Source organism: Symphodus melops, assembly GCF_947650265.1.
Source record: "Symphodus melops genome assembly, chromosome: 13".
Taxonomy (NCBI): domain Eukaryota; kingdom Metazoa; phylum Chordata; class Actinopteri; order Labriformes; family Labridae; genus Symphodus; species Symphodus melops.
Window position 1 is genome coordinate 15,235,325 of NC_136703.1, and position 16,453 is coordinate 15,251,777.

At 43.3% G+C, this 16,453-nt stretch overlaps 2 protein-coding genes and 1 long non-coding RNA gene across 4 annotated transcripts; 1 reads left to right on the forward strand and 2 right to left on the reverse strand.

Annotated features, from left to right (window-relative positions):
• Positions 1–2,103: 2,103 nt before the first annotated feature.
• LOC306833437 lies at positions 2,104–10,258 on the forward strand. Of its 2 annotated transcripts, none has more exons than XR_013780354.1 (2): positions 2,104–2,782; positions 3,286–10,258. It is a non-coding gene; the product is annotated as an uncharacterized lncRNA (long non-coding RNA). The 2 variants fall into 2 exon arrangements; XR_013780355.1 differs by lacking the exon at positions 2,104–2,782 and adding an exon at positions 2,977–3,095.
• On the reverse strand, positions 9,225–11,679 carry LOC306833436 (adenosine receptor A3). The gene is made up of 3 exons (XM_079358684.1): positions 11,239–11,679; positions 10,703–11,160; positions 9,225–10,569 (listed from the first exon to the last, which is right to left on the reverse strand). Exons 1-3 carry the CDS (start codon positions 11,574–11,576, stop codon positions 10,364–10,366), a joined length of 1,002 nt encoding a protein of 333 aa, XP_079214810.1. The 5' UTR covers positions 11,577–11,679; the 3' UTR covers positions 9,225–10,363.
• A 1,254-nt stretch (positions 11,680–12,933) lies between these two features.
• On the reverse strand, positions 12,934–15,852 carry LOC306834369 (uncharacterized protein). The gene is made up of 6 exons (XM_079360239.1): positions 15,651–15,852; positions 15,412–15,451; positions 14,464–14,674; positions 14,245–14,363; positions 13,891–14,041; positions 12,934–13,677 (listed from the first exon to the last, which is right to left on the reverse strand). Exons 2-6 carry the CDS (start codon positions 15,430–15,432, stop codon positions 13,370–13,372), a joined length of 810 nt encoding a protein of 269 aa, XP_079216365.1. The 5' UTR covers positions 15,433–15,451; positions 15,651–15,852; the 3' UTR covers positions 12,934–13,369.
• Positions 15,853–16,453: the final 601 nt, after the last annotated feature.

The window sequence follows — 16,453 nt, forward strand, 5'->3', positions numbered from 1 at the left end:
ATGGGAAGTGGACCCAAAGTTCCCCAAAGTTACTGATGTGAGGTCGTGAGATCGATTTGAGAAACTGCTGAACACTGCTCCACTTTCAAAACAACCTCAACACAGAAGATGAGAGGAAGGATATCATTTGCAAATTCAGGTCATGGCTTGAGAAGCTACAACAACACTGCCTTGGTGTACCTCCTGAAGAACATCATGCGGTTGATGAGATTATGGTTCCATCTAGGGGAAAATCTCAGCGGAAAGTCGACGTGCAAAATGTCAACAAAAAAAAAAAAAGGATTAAAAAGGCAGCTGCTTGAAAAAATAAAGATGCAGATGTTACAGATAAGCAAGGAGAAAAATTCTAGTTTTAGCCCAAATTCAGTGTAACCTCTGATCTATCATATGATAAAAACAAAAAAAACGTGTATATGAAAGTTATTTTTTACCTTTCGGTATAGGGTGAAATAGAGACTTAAGATTTCTTCTTGGCTCAGGCGTTACACACGTTAACTCAAAGGAGATAATTATGTGGTCTTTTTTTTATATCAATCAAATCAGATAACTGTTGGGGTTTTTTTTATCCACTGGTCATACTTTTTTTTTTTTACTTTACAATTCTTTCACAAAATTTGGCTCATAAAATGGCCCTGATTTGCTGATATTATTCATGTCAGAGTATTGCAATAAGTGAAAAAAACCAGCACTATTTGTTTTGGAAGTTGAAACAAGGTGATCAAAAATGGATAGTATGTTACATTGAGGCAATTGATGAAATAGAAAAACGGAACATACTGTACATCAAACATGTCCTCAGTCTGTATGTTAATGTGTAGATATACGCTAAAACCAAGGCCTACATCACTATAATATAGTTTTATCAGTGTAAATATTTCGTGTTATCTCTGCATGTCGTGACTGCATATACTGTACATGCAAGCATTTGAGAAGCTCATGTTATTGATACCAGGGGGAGAAACAAAGCGTGTGTCCCCGTGTGAACTGGGTGTGAGCAGCAAAACTGCTATCAGATTAGTCGCCACACTCGGTTAAAGGCAAACACAACATTGCACAGATGTTTTTAAACTTTCATCCCCAGCGATAATAAGCTTGTATTCAACATGACTTGACACCCTTCACTGTTGCTTCCTTTGAATGCTGAAAAAAAGTCACTAACTTTCTGTGTGTTTTGGTAGAAAGTAAAAATGGTTGCCGTGCGTTTCGAGTACATCTGCCTCTACAACTGTACAGAACAGTCTAGCTGTGTGACTATATTTGTCCTCCCTCCCTTCCTCCCTCCCTCCCTCTCTCTCTCTCTCTCTCTCTCTCTTGCAAGGGGACAGAAGCGTCAAGAGTTGGACAGCTGCCAAAAGAGGCCGGCCCGCCATGCAGCTGAAACTTTTACAAGCCAAGCAGGAAGAGACACAGGGAGCGATCAAAGAAGAAAAGGAGCAAAAGAAAAAGTGAGAGAGACGTCTAAAGTCCCCCCCCTCAGCCCTTTTGTCCCTGTCTTTCTCTTCAATGTGTCCGTCTGTTTCTGTGTCTTTTCTTATTCCTTTTTAAAGCCATACTGTATTTGCCCGCCTTTGGTGGCAAGGGGTAAGTGTAGGGCTGGAGGACAGGACGGGTGAGGAGGAGGAGGAGGAGGGAGAGGAGGGGGAGACTTTGGGTTCAGAGAGTTCAGCTGAGGAGAGAAATAAATGCATAAACAACAAAGGAGACGTGACGTCAGATTTAGGGGCTGTCCAACCTGCTGGCTGAATCTGAGCTTCCATGGACGAACTGCATTGTTCGCACCACATGTGTGTTTGTGTGTATGCGCCTGTGTACAGTATGAATGTGCGTTTGTGTGTGTGTGTGTGTCCATTGTCCTAACATCAAGAACAGACTCACGGTGAGTTAAAGCAGGGAAGCTGGACTTTTCTGGTCTGTTTTGTCTCCGCAGTGAGAGTTCAAAGACTGGGAGAGCCCTCAAGAAATGTGAGCTCAATAACTGAGGTATTACAGCAGCTTCAACGAGAACTTCACTGTTTCGATCCCCGAAGAAAGAACACGTTCAAGTGTTTGATGTAAGTTTGAAAACAGATAGAAAATATGTTTTCTTTTTTTTTTTGCTCTGTAAGGGGGGAAACATCCCTGTCTTTTGAATTTAAAAAATTACGTCAGCTCCGGAGTGAGCTCCGATTGGCTGGCTCGACTTGGGATACCCGCTCGAACGCATGATGATTGGCCCCCAAGTGGGCTATAGAGAAGGTCGGCCATTTATGAACAGATGGATGTATGTTTTCTTTTCTAATGATTGAGGTCATCTAGAGGCGACAGCTCGCTGATCCAAGATCTGCATTGCTGTCCAAACTGTCTTGCCGGTGTGAGAAAGCAAAGGGAGACCTGGGAAAGATGCCAAAGACTGGAGGGGGCGGAAAAAAAAAAAAGTGACATTCTCTTTAATGTCCACCCTCCTCGCTCATTGATTCATTTAGCTGAAGTCTCCAAACCCCTCCTACTGAGGAAGGCAGATATGATCCCCGTGATAGAGTAAGAGCACAAATTGACAGAAGAATAAAGGGCGACGTGGAGAAAAGGAGGCAGAATTAAGATGTCGACAGAAACTGTAACCCCTTCAAGAACGAGAGAACATAACAAGTCCATCAGAGTAGAGTCCAAATTGAAAGCTCGCTTTTTTTTTTTTTTTTTTTGACCTCCTGTAAAAAATGTGCTGAGATGGAGCAATTTGGCAGAAGTGTTCGGATTGGCTTGTCTCTCTCGCCGTGTCTCTGTTGCAGGATCGTGGAAGTACGAGGTGAGAGTTTCATTTTGGATGTGAATTTGACTGTGACGCTGTTCTGTGTCACCGTGACAGTTTACACTTCTTCTCTATTCTTTCTGTCTTAACTCCTTTTCTCTGACTCCTCCTCTCTCTGTTCCGCCTCTCTCGCTACAGCCTGTTCCTCCCTTCCTCTTTTCTGTGTCTCTACACTCCCCTGATGTCCCCCCCCCCCCTCCTTTTTTCTCCCCTTCGCTCTTGGCAGCAGTGCCAAAGTGGGCAGGCAGACCGAGGCAAACACAGCACAGGGCAGAGCAGAGGGCGATCCAAAGGCTGGCGAATTGATAATGTGTGTGCTCGTGTTTTAAAGTGTCCTCTCGCTGCGTGTCTGTGTGTTTATGTCGGGGGTTTTTTTTGGGTTTTTTTTCTGTCATATGCATCTTCAAGTTATGCGAGTGTATTTCTGAGGCTGTTGTGTAGCTGCTCTCTTTCTGCTGTGCACAGCGTGTTTGATATCTCGACTTGTGTGCATCCTGTAGGGCTGAGTGTGAGCAGACGTCCCTCTGTCACCCCTGTGTGCCGACAGACGCACTCACGCCAGTAGGAGGGGATTGTGGGAAAGGGGTGTAGCACTCAGAGGGTGTGCTCTACTCCTCTCTTTTCCCTTCTTCCCGCCATCACGGCCCTCTTCTCCTCCAGTCCTCCGGCCCAGCCCGCCGCTCATGTTCAAGCTCCAGGTATTTTTCTTTTTTATCCTGCGACACCTCTTCCAAGTCTTTTTCACTGCCCTGTCATCTTTCTCCTCGGGTTCCTCTCGCCCTCTTCCTCTGTCCTCCATCATGGTCTTCATCCTGTAAATGTGTCTATCGTCGTTTGTTGCCACGCTGCACTCCGCTCGCCGCCATTTTGGCTCTATAGATATAGCTGGAGAAACTTTTCCCCACCTTTGAGGGACTCCTCGAATCCCCTGCTGACCATCTCCTTTCTCTTGCCTCCAGTGACTCTTTTTTTCTCTGTCTCCGTCGCCCTCTTCCTCTCCCGTCTCTGCTCCAGGACAGCAGGGCCTGACAGGGTGGTGAACACTCTTTCTGTGGCATTTTTGTCTTGAACAGGTGTCTTTTTTGTAGGCTTGCAGGAGGAACGAAAGGCCTTCAAGGCTTCTTTCTGACCTCAGAGGGTCGACAGAGCCAGAGAGCGGCTGTTGTGTCGAGGTCAGTGCAAGTGTTGCCGCTTAAAACAGACACAAGGGACAGTTCGGTTCTGTTATCCCGCATCATAGCTCTTAAAAACGGCAATGTTTGGTTTCTCCTTCCCTTCATCGAATGTTTGCACTTTCTGCCTCTGTGAAAACAAAAGATATGCGGCTGTTGTTTCACACGATCGATCATGAAAGTGTGTGTGTGTGTGTGTGTTCTAGTTTTCCGCTATCAAGAGGTGTGACAGGCTGTAAAAGGTGCAGATCTGATGTTTTGGTCTCGTCACACTGTGCCAAAGGCTAATGTGTGTGTGATACTTTGCTCTTCAGAGGAAACCGATGCAGAAATGAAACTGAGGTCAGGTCAGGTGCTGCAAAGAAAAAGGGCAGATTGTAAAGCACGAATCACACTTCTTTTCCCGTGTTCGACTGCAGTTTTATCGCTTTTAAAAAAGGAAAATACTTATTTAAATGTAAACAGACGATGTCGATCTTACTCAGCTGCAAGCATTTTGTCGTTATAATCTCATTCCGGTGGCCATGAAACAAACATAAAACTACAATACTTGTATTCTACAGATAAGATAGAACAGGTTGTGTTAAGTGATTCAGACCTCGTTTCATATTTCTTCTCCCTTTTAGAGTGAACATTTTCAAACTAACACATGATATCATGAGCTATCGGCCCATTGATTTGTCCAGTAAGAAATCAATCTGGACGGCTAATTTCATATTGATCCAAATAACAGGTCGGTGTTAAGATGGCGCCTTCGTGCCACGTGTTTCAAAAAGCAGTGTGGAAGGGCAGACCCTTTCAACATACCCCTCACAGTTTGTGGCTAAACTTCTTCTAATTCTCTGCATCAGCATCCGTCTTTTCAGTTGCTCTACAACCACATTCGAGGGCTTCTAATTGAAAAGAAAAGGAAGCGGGAGAACCCTGCTTTAAGTGTACATACACTGCAACCCTCATGAGACATAAATATTAAGAAAGAAGCCGTAGAGAACGAGGGTTACAGAGACAGAAAGAGAGATAGGAGAGGGAGAGCTCGTTTCCCCGCCCCTCTCTTATCCTCAGATGAACTTATCGTGTTGCCTCATAATGTTTCTGAGTTTTTCCTCCTAGAGGCAGTCGTGCTAACTTCCTGCATACAGCCTCAACAGAGCTGATTGGTCGATATCTTGGCTGACCGGCCGCAGTTTGCAGCAAGGCAACAGGAAGTTTCTCCTCGCATGCAGGAAGCAGCAGCTGCTGCTCTGTCCTGACAGACAGCACTTTGCACACACACTGCATGTGCATGTGCATGTGCACGTTTGTGTACAGCCTGCTTGCGCTGTGTGGCATAAGTGAACGCTGTAACATGTGGGCGTGTAGCAACATGCCAAGCAAGGCATCTGAGATATCAGAAACATTTGAAACCATGGTAACCACCAACACAGCTCATCAGCACATTAGAGAAAAAAAAGCAAAGACAAGTGGAAAGGAGGAGAGGAGGACAGAGAGAGTAAATGAAGAGGAGGACAGAAACCGTCAGTGTGTTTTTCTTCATTCAGAGGTTTTAGAATCTCACATGGCCAGGTTTGATATATTTTGTATTTTTTTTCATCAGATAACAACATGCAATCTCCTGGAAAGAAAACCAACATACGTGCTGCTTACATCGCATGCATTTGATGTTTGAAAAATCTTACGTGACAGATTGTAAGACTAAAGAGAAAAGTTACAAACACGGAACTTCTGTTTAGCTTTAAGGTTAAAATGATAGCTGGAGTCACTGTGAGTCACACAATAGCTCCCTTATATTCCTCCCTTATCTAGGTCATGCTATCTTTTCATCAAACATGCTGCCCAACAGGTTTACCTAGCTGTAATGCCAGTCACACGAGTCACACATTTGTGTACGTGTAACCCACCGGCTGAACAGAGGAGTTTTTAGTGAGCATTTGATTTAATTAAATATACCAGGATCAGATGGAATGAGCACCGTTCTTGTACAGGAGGTCAGCCAACTGTTCTGTGTTGTGCCTGCGTTGGTTTTGTCTAAGTACATGCATATGGAAGTGTGTTTCTGTATACATGCACAAGTGTGCGCATGAGCCTCATGTGTTTGCGCTTGGTTAATGAGGATATACAGAACATCAGAGCGGGCGCTTTGCCAAGTGGGCACGGAGGAGGCTCAGCGCGCCCGTCCTTCGTCCTTTAATGTTGGAAAACAGACATTCCTCAGGGAGTGGGGAGGATGAAAAAGCAGCAGGTACGATAAAAATCGCTCTCGCTCTCCGTTCGAGGATCAGCCCCTCTTTTTTTTTCCGTATCTTCCAGATGCCCTGGCACACATTTTCTACTAGATTAAGAGGGGACACGTGTAAGGCAAGACATCCGTTTGCATCTTTTTAACTGTGGGAAATCTCTTTTCTGCCATTTATTGTGTGGCATACTTCCCCTGCCAACCCCAGGTCCCCCCCCCCCCCCCCCCAAACAGCCTCCTACTCCTTGCCCACCATCACCACCTCCTTCCTCCCTCATTGAAATTCTTCCTGGCACACAGACACTGCCCGTTCTTGGCACAAAGCTCAGGGGGAGAAAGAGAGAGAGAGAGAGAGAGAGAGAGAGAGAGGGAGAGAAACACACAAGAACCTGTACCGTTTGTCTAGTGCCCTGTACGTTGTGTCTGCCAAGCATTCATCCTGTCTTGCGGACCATGGGACCAGGAAATCCAAGAGGTATTTCCCTGCCTCTGCTTCCTGTGAAAATTTGATCCAATTCGGAGTTTTGTTGGCAACTGTGCTTGCTGTGTGTGTTTGGGGATTTGCTGATTAATTTCTGCGTTTATGTTTGTTTGTGAAAAAGTGTGGGCGAATCCTGTGTCAACAGCTCGGGGTGCATTGTTTTCAAGATATTCTTGCGTTGGAATCGATTTGTTCAAGGTTGGCGCAATTTTTTTTGGGGGGGGAGATTTGCAGGTAAAAATATGACAACGTGGTAAAACAACAAATCGTGTTGACCTTTTGTTCTTTGAACCACATCCACAAAAAAAAAATGAACACGTTAAATAATTGATGGGTAACAGGCCTTTCATTCCATTTGTTGTTGCAGTTCAAAATGAATCGATTTCAAAGGTCTGTTACCTTGAATGTGACGTGTGCTGTTTGTGAAGATTAGAAACTTATCGAAAGGGATAAAATACTAGTGCTACAGTACAACTGGCGTCTATCATGGAAAGCCTGAAAAAAAACATGTGTAACCTTCACTCAAAGACAGATCAATGTACTTAAAGAGGAAATTGTTTCCAGAAAAACATATCCTGACTGTGAACTGCATAGCAGCGTGATGAACAGAGGGCAAGAGAGGACAAGCTCTGCACTCTGTGGCTTATTTATAGAACGCCGTTTTATTTTTTATTATTAGGGGAATTGTCTCCTTTTTTTTTTTTTAGAGAGAGACAGAGGCAGGATAGTGGATGGAGTTGGATCTTAGTGAAAGAGAGTTGGAAATGACATGCAGGAAAAAAGCCGCAGGTCAGATTCAAACCCGGGCAGCCTGATTCGAGGACTACAGCCTCTGTACATGAGGCGCACTAACCCTCCGGCGGCCCCTAGTATGCTATTAATATGAATTTACTACCACACAAGAGCAGTTCACACCTGACAGATGCACAGACAAGGGAGTGTGAAGAGCTCGAAATAATGTTTCTGCTTTTTGTCATCTTTTCACGATCTTTTCTGATTCGTTTGGAAGTTGTTGAAATTGAAAACGATTTGACCCAGCCATGCCATGGGTGCCCCCTTTTAGTTGTTTTTGCCCGACTCCATAATCATAAGACAGCAGCACCCGATAGAGCCCACATAACGGATCAAGTTCAGCAAGAGTCCTCAGAAGCAATTCATGTTTGGAGCTTCTTCTTTTTTTTTTAATGGAGGGCCAGGCGCAGATTTCCTGTTAAATCTTTATCAATTTGACCCGGTTCCCTCAGTAAACTGTGTCATGTCGCTTTAAGTCTGCTCCCCTTGCCCTCCAGTCAGTAAACGTTTCTTGGCGACCAAACAGAGCTTGTGGATCCGTCACTGGCACAGAGGAAGAGTTGGGCGTCATGCCAACACCCCCCCCCCCTCCCTCAAGTCTGTCTGGTCTGGTGTTCAGTAATCAGACTAGCGGGGTCTACTGCATGCTAACTATAGGCCCGGTCTGAATCAAGTCTCTGGGGTTGTGTCTGTATTCTAATTTATGCAAGCAATTCAACTCCTAACCCTGTGTATCGGAGTCCTGGGTCTGGCATTTAGTCTGGCACTCGTTAACCCTTCGACTGCTGCCATGTTGACTTGCTGGCACAGCCTCGTCTTTTTCACACCTGAGCATGGAGGAATACAATGAAGAAATTGAAAACCAAAAATTCTCCTGAAATAAAAGTTCAGCTTAAGCCCATGCTTTCAACAGAGTAGGACAATCACAGGAATGTAAAAATGCCGAAGTGACGGTGCTTTTTCGTACGCGAACATTCGGCTCTCTGATATCTATTGTGAGAGCAGTTTGCGTGGAGTCGGGACTCATCTCAGCTCTTGGCACACGATTGATTCTCCATACCTTACAATTGATCAGAAGCTCTCTTTTACTCCTGGGAAAGTGAGACCTGAGAAAGAAAACACTAAAGGGTAGACCCTATAGGGCTTTAGGCAGACCTAAAATGGCGGATGTACCAGACGCCATTTTGTTTCCTTGTTGTGTTTTGGGGGGCAGAATACCAGCCTCGTATTCAATCGGAGGCAGCTGGTTGAAGCCATATTTGCAGGCATCTGTGTGTGTACCTCCGTCTGAGAAGCAGCAGCCAGCCTACACAGGAATAGCCCACTGGAATGAGCTCAGTTTTTGGCAAAAACGGAAACGAATTCCTGGCACGGTGTCGAGCAGCTCTTTTTTTTTTTCCCCCTACTTTTCGATCACATGCCAGAGTCTCAGGAAGCCAGTGAGTTGTTTGTTGGGCTTTCACACATTAGCGCTCTCACTTTCCAATGTCTGCTTACCGTTAAATTATTTGTCTTTGATTTTTTTTTTCTTTCATGGAACAGGTTTCATAAAGAAATTCAGCTTCGCACAAACAAAAAAACAAAAAAAGCTTGGTTTATCGGTGAGGATGTGCCAATATGCAAAATCTCAGACAATCCTCCATTGTTAAGTAATGATACATTTTCTTAAAATCTTGGCAGTGAAGGACGAGCGGCTTCTGAGACATAAATTGTGATTTTGAACCACTTCCAGGAACGAAAATCAAAGAATATGACACAGACTGAATTGAAACATGACAGTTATGTATATTTATAACTTGAGGATAAACATCAACATGTACAGTCCTACTCAGTTTGTCTTGCCTGTATTTCACAGAATAAAATGGCTAAGTAAGATAACGTTCTCTGTCTCTATCTTTGTACCATTACAGGAGCGTTACCTTTGTGGATCTTTGGTGCTGAAGCAACGTGGATGCTGTCCTTGGGGCTGAGGTAGTAGATTGAATAGTTGTGGGGTTGTGTAACCTCTTTATGAGATAACTATACAATCTACTGTCTTTCCCAAGGAGACAGCAAAGTCAGCTGCTCGCCGACAGTCATCTCCAAACAGGCAACGTGATGTCCAATCAAAACATACGCTTGCAGCTATCAACATCATACGCGAAAGGATGGTTTTTAAAAAAATACATATATTATTCTAGAGCAGTTGAATAAGGCGTCTTGTTCACCAAATGGATGTGAACGTGTGGCGTGTTTGTTTTGGGCTCTCTCAGGGTGAGGTAGTAGGTTGTATAGTTTGGTGGGTGGGATCGCAAACCTGCTCAGGTGATAACTATACAGTCTATTGCCTTCCCTGAGGAGCTCACTGAACACTCATGAATGTTCAACACGCTCTCATGGCTGGGTTTTACCTTTATTCGTAGAAGTAGGAATGTGCTTCAAAAGCGTATTAGTGTTCAAAATATGTACGTCTGAATAAAGTCACGTTTGTCTCAAATTTGTCCAGCGATCAATGAATGAAATCTTGAAATTGTCATTTTCCTAATGTCAATTTGTTGGTGTCTTGGTTTGTGTACAACAGCAGCTAATAAGTTTGTTAGTCTAGAGCACCCTCTAATGGAGACTCATGATGTAGCTTTGATTAGATTACATTTGCAGACAAGGGACAACTGAAGTCAATGGCTGACTAAATTTAAAGTGTAAGAAGTTTCATTTAAACCGAACACTACAAGTTTGAATCTGACATTTAAACACTCACGAGCTGTTTGTATTCTTCTCATTTGGTAACTTGTAATAAATCCTTTCTTTTTTTTAAACACAGGTTTTCTGTTGTTTTATTGTTTGAAAAATCATTTGTTAGAAAAACAAGTCCCATGAACTCAACCACACTGGATTTAAAATAATGCTTTCATCCTTTGTTGTTAGCTCCTCCCTCTTGATGCACACATCTCTGTGTGATTAGCTTGGCTGCTTGTTCTTGGTCGACAATCCTGCTTATCCCCATTTAAACTGCTAATATTTACAAGGAAGTGCCTCCATATTTGATTGTAGGCCTGCTGGATCTTTGGGATGCGATAGGCATAGACCACAGGGTTGACTGCTGAGTTGGCATGAGACAGGAGAATACCTGGGAAATGCATTCACTGATTAGTTTTCATGATAACTCTGGGCAAGCATTTTGATCCATTTGCAAATCATACATGAAGCCACACTTGCAAACACATCCCTCTACATGGAAATAACTGCAGACTAAGACCTGCCTGCATAGAGTGTCTCCTGTGTTACAGCTTGAGGACCTTGAAACAGCAGCATGCAGTTCATCAGGTGCAAAGGAATCCAGCAGACGGCAAACAAAATGAGAACCAAAGCCAGCGAGCAGGCGAGCCTTTTCTCCCTGAGCAGAGAGGCCTGAGCCTGGGCAGAGCTCTCCTTTAGACGGCCCTGCAGACTCCAGAAGATTCGAGTGTAGAGGAGGGTCATGACCAGCAGGGGTGCCATTACGCATCCCAGGAAGTTAAAGTAGACCATAAAAGGGAGGGAGATTACTGAGAGGAAGTTGCAGGAAGGGGAAAAGAGAGAAGAGGTATTGGTGGAGTCAGGTGCTTTGGAGGAGTTGTTGTTCCAGCCAAACAGAGGGGTGAATCCCAGGAGACAGGAAAGAGTCCAACATAGAGAAACTGCAATCCATGTATGCTTCTGTGTAGCCAAGGCTTTGTATCTACAAAATTATGAAGGAAGCATGTTAGACAGAAAGCTTCTCTACCTGCGAAACAGCATTTCAGTATGTGTGCCTCACCTGAGCGGGGTGTGAAGGCGTAGGTATCTGTCCACAGCGATTGCAAGCAGTGAGAGCACCGAGGCCTGAGTCAGCACGAGCACAACACAGCTGAGTAGTAGGCAGAGGTCAGGGGTCAGGCTCACCCAGCCGTCCAATAGCACAGCCAGGGGCACAGCGGCCACGCCCACAAGCAGGTCAGCTACTGCAAGAGACACCAGGTAGCAAAATGTTGGCTCGCGAAGGAAATCCCGGATACCAATACACACCGCACACACCACCAACACATTGCCAAGGCAACAGGTTACGGCAATCAGCACTTCGAGTACCGTGTAGATCACCCAGCTCCATTCAGCCATCACTGAAGATGGAGACCAGCGAAGACGGAGACACTTTTAAGTTTGATAAAGCAGGTTTCTTTGCAGGTGGGAGGAATTCCACAGCAGTCCAACATAATCTTGTGTTTGCTGCGTAGATAAGTGTTCCTTCTTCCAGATGCACACATGCTTTTATATGCAAACATGCACACGCTTCTCTGTGCACACACAACAACGGGCGTGCACGCCACTCCACTGAGAGAGGCCATCTGTATTGAATTAGGGAGTAAAAGAAAATCCTCTTCTCGCCCTGATGAATGTGCCTCAGTACTCTTGGAGGAGTGGTCCTCTGATTGAGCAATGTCACACTTTAATGCAAAATAATAACTGCAGCTTGATGTACTCAAAATATTACAATTAACCCTTTAACAATTAACCTGCTTATTATCTAGAAAGCTTATGAAACAAGTTAAAAATGTATTTGAAATATTGCAAAGTAAAAAATACTCAGTGAGTAAAAAATACTCAGTGAGTACACAAGTACCTCAAAATCAAAAGAGGACATGTTAGACCCATTTCCCACCTTTTCAAACAGTCCCCTGTGCTCTAAATGAAAAATCTGTGCTGTGCTTTGGTCAAAATATAACATGACTCAAGCACCAGAGGAGGTTTGTGACCCTATAAAAACCAGCTCTCTCAGAACGCTCTGTATTTGTGTGTGTGTCTCTTTAAATGCAATGAGCCCTTTGTGAACTTTCCCAGTGGACATCACTCCTCTCTAGAGAGAATAAAAGTGGTGGATCTGCACAAAAGTTTTGCTCTAGGCTGGAGTCCACGGAAGGAGGAATTATTATTATTATTATTATTTTTTTACCAGAAGCCAACTTGTGATGACACCAACTGATAAATTTGAAATGGAGCACATTATATTTTCAAAAAAAGTGTAAAAGTAGATTTTTAAAAAGTTTGTGACATGACGCTGTAACAACTAAAGTAAAGACTCTCCTGCCTATCAAGAGTGATAGGCCATATATGCGTTAGACATTATTATTATTTTCATTTCATTACATTATTTTCCGTCGTGTCTTTTTTTTCAGTATGTGTGACCTCATGATTTGCCTATGAAAATGAAATAGTTGTATCATAGCAACTGCATGGTACAAGGTTACAGTCAACACCATCAATATGTTGAGTGTGTGCGCTTCTGTCCTGTGTCAGTGGACCGGGGACAACAGGTCTGTTTTTAATGGCAGTTTTTTAATGCATGCTTACTTTGCATACAGTTTTGGCTACAAGTAGATGTGTGTGTGTGTTCTCGTGGGTGTGTTAGCACATCTGTGTTTGATTAGGTGATAAGAGCAGCACCATTACTCTGTTCAAACAAATGTAGACGGAGAGCTAGAGAGATGGATTTTTATCTTCCAAAAGACATGTCAACAAAACTCAAGATATAAAAAAAGAAAACAATCTTTCACCTGTTGAAAATCTGCAAAACAAAAATCACATCAAACAGAAATGCACAACTTTCATTGTTAACGTGATTATAGTGCTACTTACAAAGTAGATATGTGTGATAACCTTTAAGATTTACATACTTTTAATGCCAGCGTCGCAAAAAAAGAGTTCCAGTTCACTATTATACCATCTTGAATGTGGTTTTGTTAGAGAGAAACCTCAGATTTACATTTTTCATACACTACTCGGACAAATACTCAGTATTCATATTCCATATAAATACAAGAAACAGAAAGGAGATTCATGACCCAACCCATGTTGTTCCTTGAATATCCGTTTTGCTTTTTTTTTTTTTTTCTTTAACTCCTCCCTTATGCGTCCTACACCGTATTAGAGCCTCCTTGTAGCCCCCTCAGCGTCTTCTCATCAAACTGGTAGGTGAGCTTTCTCTTCACCTTCTGAATCTCGCCAGTGCGAGAGTAGTTCCTCAGCGCCCGCGCCATCTTCTGGTAGGTCATGGGTTTGCGATTTCCCTTTCTTCTTCCCCAGAGCTGAGCCAAGCGCTCCTTGTTTTGGGAAGAGAACTGAAATGTCCCAGCAGAGGACTGGACCCACCAAATGCAGCTCCGCATCGATGGCGTCTGGAGCATTTCGAATAGGAACTGGAACAACCGCTCCTTCCTCTTTCCTGCAAAGGAGTAAGGGGATGTAAAACTGATATGATTTCACAATGAGTCAAACTATGTGCGTAACTGGGAACTTGTTTTTGCCCCAGTAGAAATCGTGATATTTATTATCCTTATATACACAAGACTGTGTTGTGTTGATATGTTGGAAGTTCTAAAATGTGAAAAGTCTAAGGCTAAGGTGTGTGTGTGTGTGTGTGTGTGTTTGTGTGTACCTGAAAGGGGAGCAAGATCCATAGAGTCCTTCCTGGCTCCCCTGTCAGAGCAAGGTGATGATGAATCCTGGTAGTCCTGGTACTGGGAGCAACTGGACTGTGAGTCTGAGTCAATGTATGCAGGAGCCTCTTCAGAATACACAAAGTGACCCTGATCATTAAATAAAACAAGACAATTAATTTCATAATGTCAGCTTTTTCGTGAATGGAAAAAAAAGAGTCAATACAAGTCTAAATTTAGCCTTTAAATTCTAAAATGCTTCACCCAGTAGAGTGTTGTTACATTAAGCTATGAAAGATGTAAAAAAAAAAAAAAGCTCCAATTCAATGAAAGATTGAGGTCCTTGAACTCACCCACTGGTTTTCATGGGGGCTAGGCCAGACTGGGGCCAGGACTCGATCTTCATATTCATCATTTGGAGTGTGAGAGCCACAGTCCCACCTATATGGATGCTGACCTGACCAGCTATTCTCTATATAAAGCCAGGCAAAAGATACAGGAAGTTAAAGAAATATACACATTGAAAAAGCCCTTCATCTGTCCTTTGTCATTACTGCCAAGACCTCACTAACCTATGATCCTGATGCCAGGGTGGGTGTGTGAGTGTGCTGGTTGCCCCGTGGTGTTCTGAAGCGAAGCGGCTGTGTGCACACGCTGGACTTCCTGTGAGTGCTCCTGTAGGTATTCCTCGATGACCTCCAGGTCCACCTCTGAGCAGGAGGAAGGAGCTCCTCCGCTCCAGGAGATACGGTCTCCGCTCAGCCTCTCGGTCATGTAAGCCATCTGAGAAACACAGAGGAGGACAGCAGCTTTCAGAAGCAACACTCAACGTGAGTTTGATTTGTGACGCTGACAGAGAGAAAACACTTAGCGTGACTGTTGTCCTCTTTCCTGTGTCGTTGCACACCTGCTGTTTTTTTTTGCCCTCATGATAACCCAGTATTGCTCTATTGTGATGCAGTTTAGTGCCGTCATAATGTGGACAGTTCAGCGCAGAGGTCTCAAATATGAGGGTTGCACTCATTCAGAAATGTTCAATGAGCTTTAATTCATCTCTGAAATTGTGCAGGTGAGCAGCAGTGATTTCCATTAAAATACAATTAAATGTTTCTATCACAAGGAAAATGTTGAAGAAATGACACGCACCCTTATGGCACTCATGTCCAGCTGTAAACTGTGTGCTACTGAGCCTTATGTGTGTGCTTTGTTTGTGTTTTGATCATGAGTCCACACTACGACTATGTGTCTTTTAGTTTGACTGGCAAATTTATGCAAGTGCTTGTGCATTCAGCAGCACAGGTAGCATTCAGGTAACAGTGATGTGTGGCTGAGCTGCTATTCTTACTCATGACCTTTTACAATAAGGCGACACAAACGAGTTACGACTCAAAAGAATATTATACCACACTATGACATGAAATATGTCGAATCTTTAAAGATGTAATCACCCATCTTTATCATTAGCATGTTGACTTAAAATAGGCAAAACCCACAATACAATAAAATAACACCAGACTCACCGTCTCCATCTCTTCCAACATATTTGATTTAAAGAACTATCTGGAAAGAAAAAAAAAAACACTTGTGTCAGACACCACAATCAAGGCTTAAAACTCACATCACGAACAGAGAAGTGAAAGGAGACTGTGACTAATTCTCCAACTTCTTACTGTCAGAAATTGAGTCATGTGACAACTAAAAACAAACACACAAAGTGAGAAGTTCATTGATTGAGTTCTAGAATAGACGATTTCTGTACCTTGTTCAGTCAGCGGTGTGTTACTCCTGTTTCTGGTCCAGTGAAGTGTTATCATCAGGCAGTAGATGGTGGAGATATGAGAATGTGAAAGCTCACCTGTGTGATGATGCTCCACCTGGATATCACCTCTCTTATAGTCTTTGTAAATTTTTGGCCAGCCCACTTTGGCCTTGAAACAAACTAGAGTGGGAGTGGTTTTCACAAAAATCTTCTTGGCAGACGGTCTATTTAATATATCAGCTCCAGTATGGAGTTAAATTTTATGGAATCAAAACTTGTCTGTGGTTTCTTATCATTTTCTCTTTTGCTGCATTGGAAGGTTACGAAGTAGCATTTTTAGCTTCGGCTTTACATTGAAAGTGGATTCAAACATGACACTCGTGTTGCAGACAGAACAATACAGGGCTAATTCAAACTGGGAGATGGAGAAGATGGAGCAGAAAGGGAGCGTATTTTGGGATAACTGCTCCTGTGTTGTGAGGAAAGATGGATATTAAATTTGGAATGTACATTAAATAAACATCATACAGTTTCCAACATATTTATGATATATTTATACCCAAACATACCCACTTTTTTTTCCAATGGTGCTTATTAAAAGTGATGCAGTTTTTTAAACCTTTCTCTAAGCATGGAGAAATGTTAGCAAGAGTAGCAAGTTAACAGCACTCACAAGTTGTTTTTCTTTATTACTTGATAAGGAATAGTTCTGCAAGACCAAACAGTGACCGTCATGAACTTTTCTTTGTTTTTTTGGGCCACAGGAACTGTTTGGAGAAGAGAGAGTGAAATGACGTGCAGCG

Bases quoted from the DNA above. Each gene is read 5' to 3' on its own strand.
- LOC306833436 (XM_079358684.1), bottom strand. From the start codon at position 11,576: ATGGCTGAATGGAGCTGGGTGATCTACACGGTACTCGAAGTGCTGATT. The intron at 11,161-11,238 runs GTGAGGCACACA...ATAATTTTGTAG, and splicing joins CGCCTTCACACCCCGCTCAG to ATACAAAGCCTTGGCTACAC. The intron at 10,570-10,702 runs GCAGGTCTTAGT...TGCATTTCCCAG, and splicing joins ACAGGAGACACTCTATGCAG to GTATTCTCCTGTCTCATGCC.
- LOC306834369 (XM_079360239.1), bottom strand. From the start codon at position 15,432: ATGTTGGAAGAGATGGAGACG. The intron at 14,364-14,463 runs GTTAGTGAGGTC...GGCTTTATATAG, and splicing joins CCCTGGCATCAGGATCATAG to AGAATAGCTGGTCAGGTCAG. The intron at 14,042-14,244 runs GTGAGTTCAAGG...TTTAATGATCAG, and splicing joins GCCCCCATGAAAACCAGTGG to GGTCACTTTGTGTATTCTGA.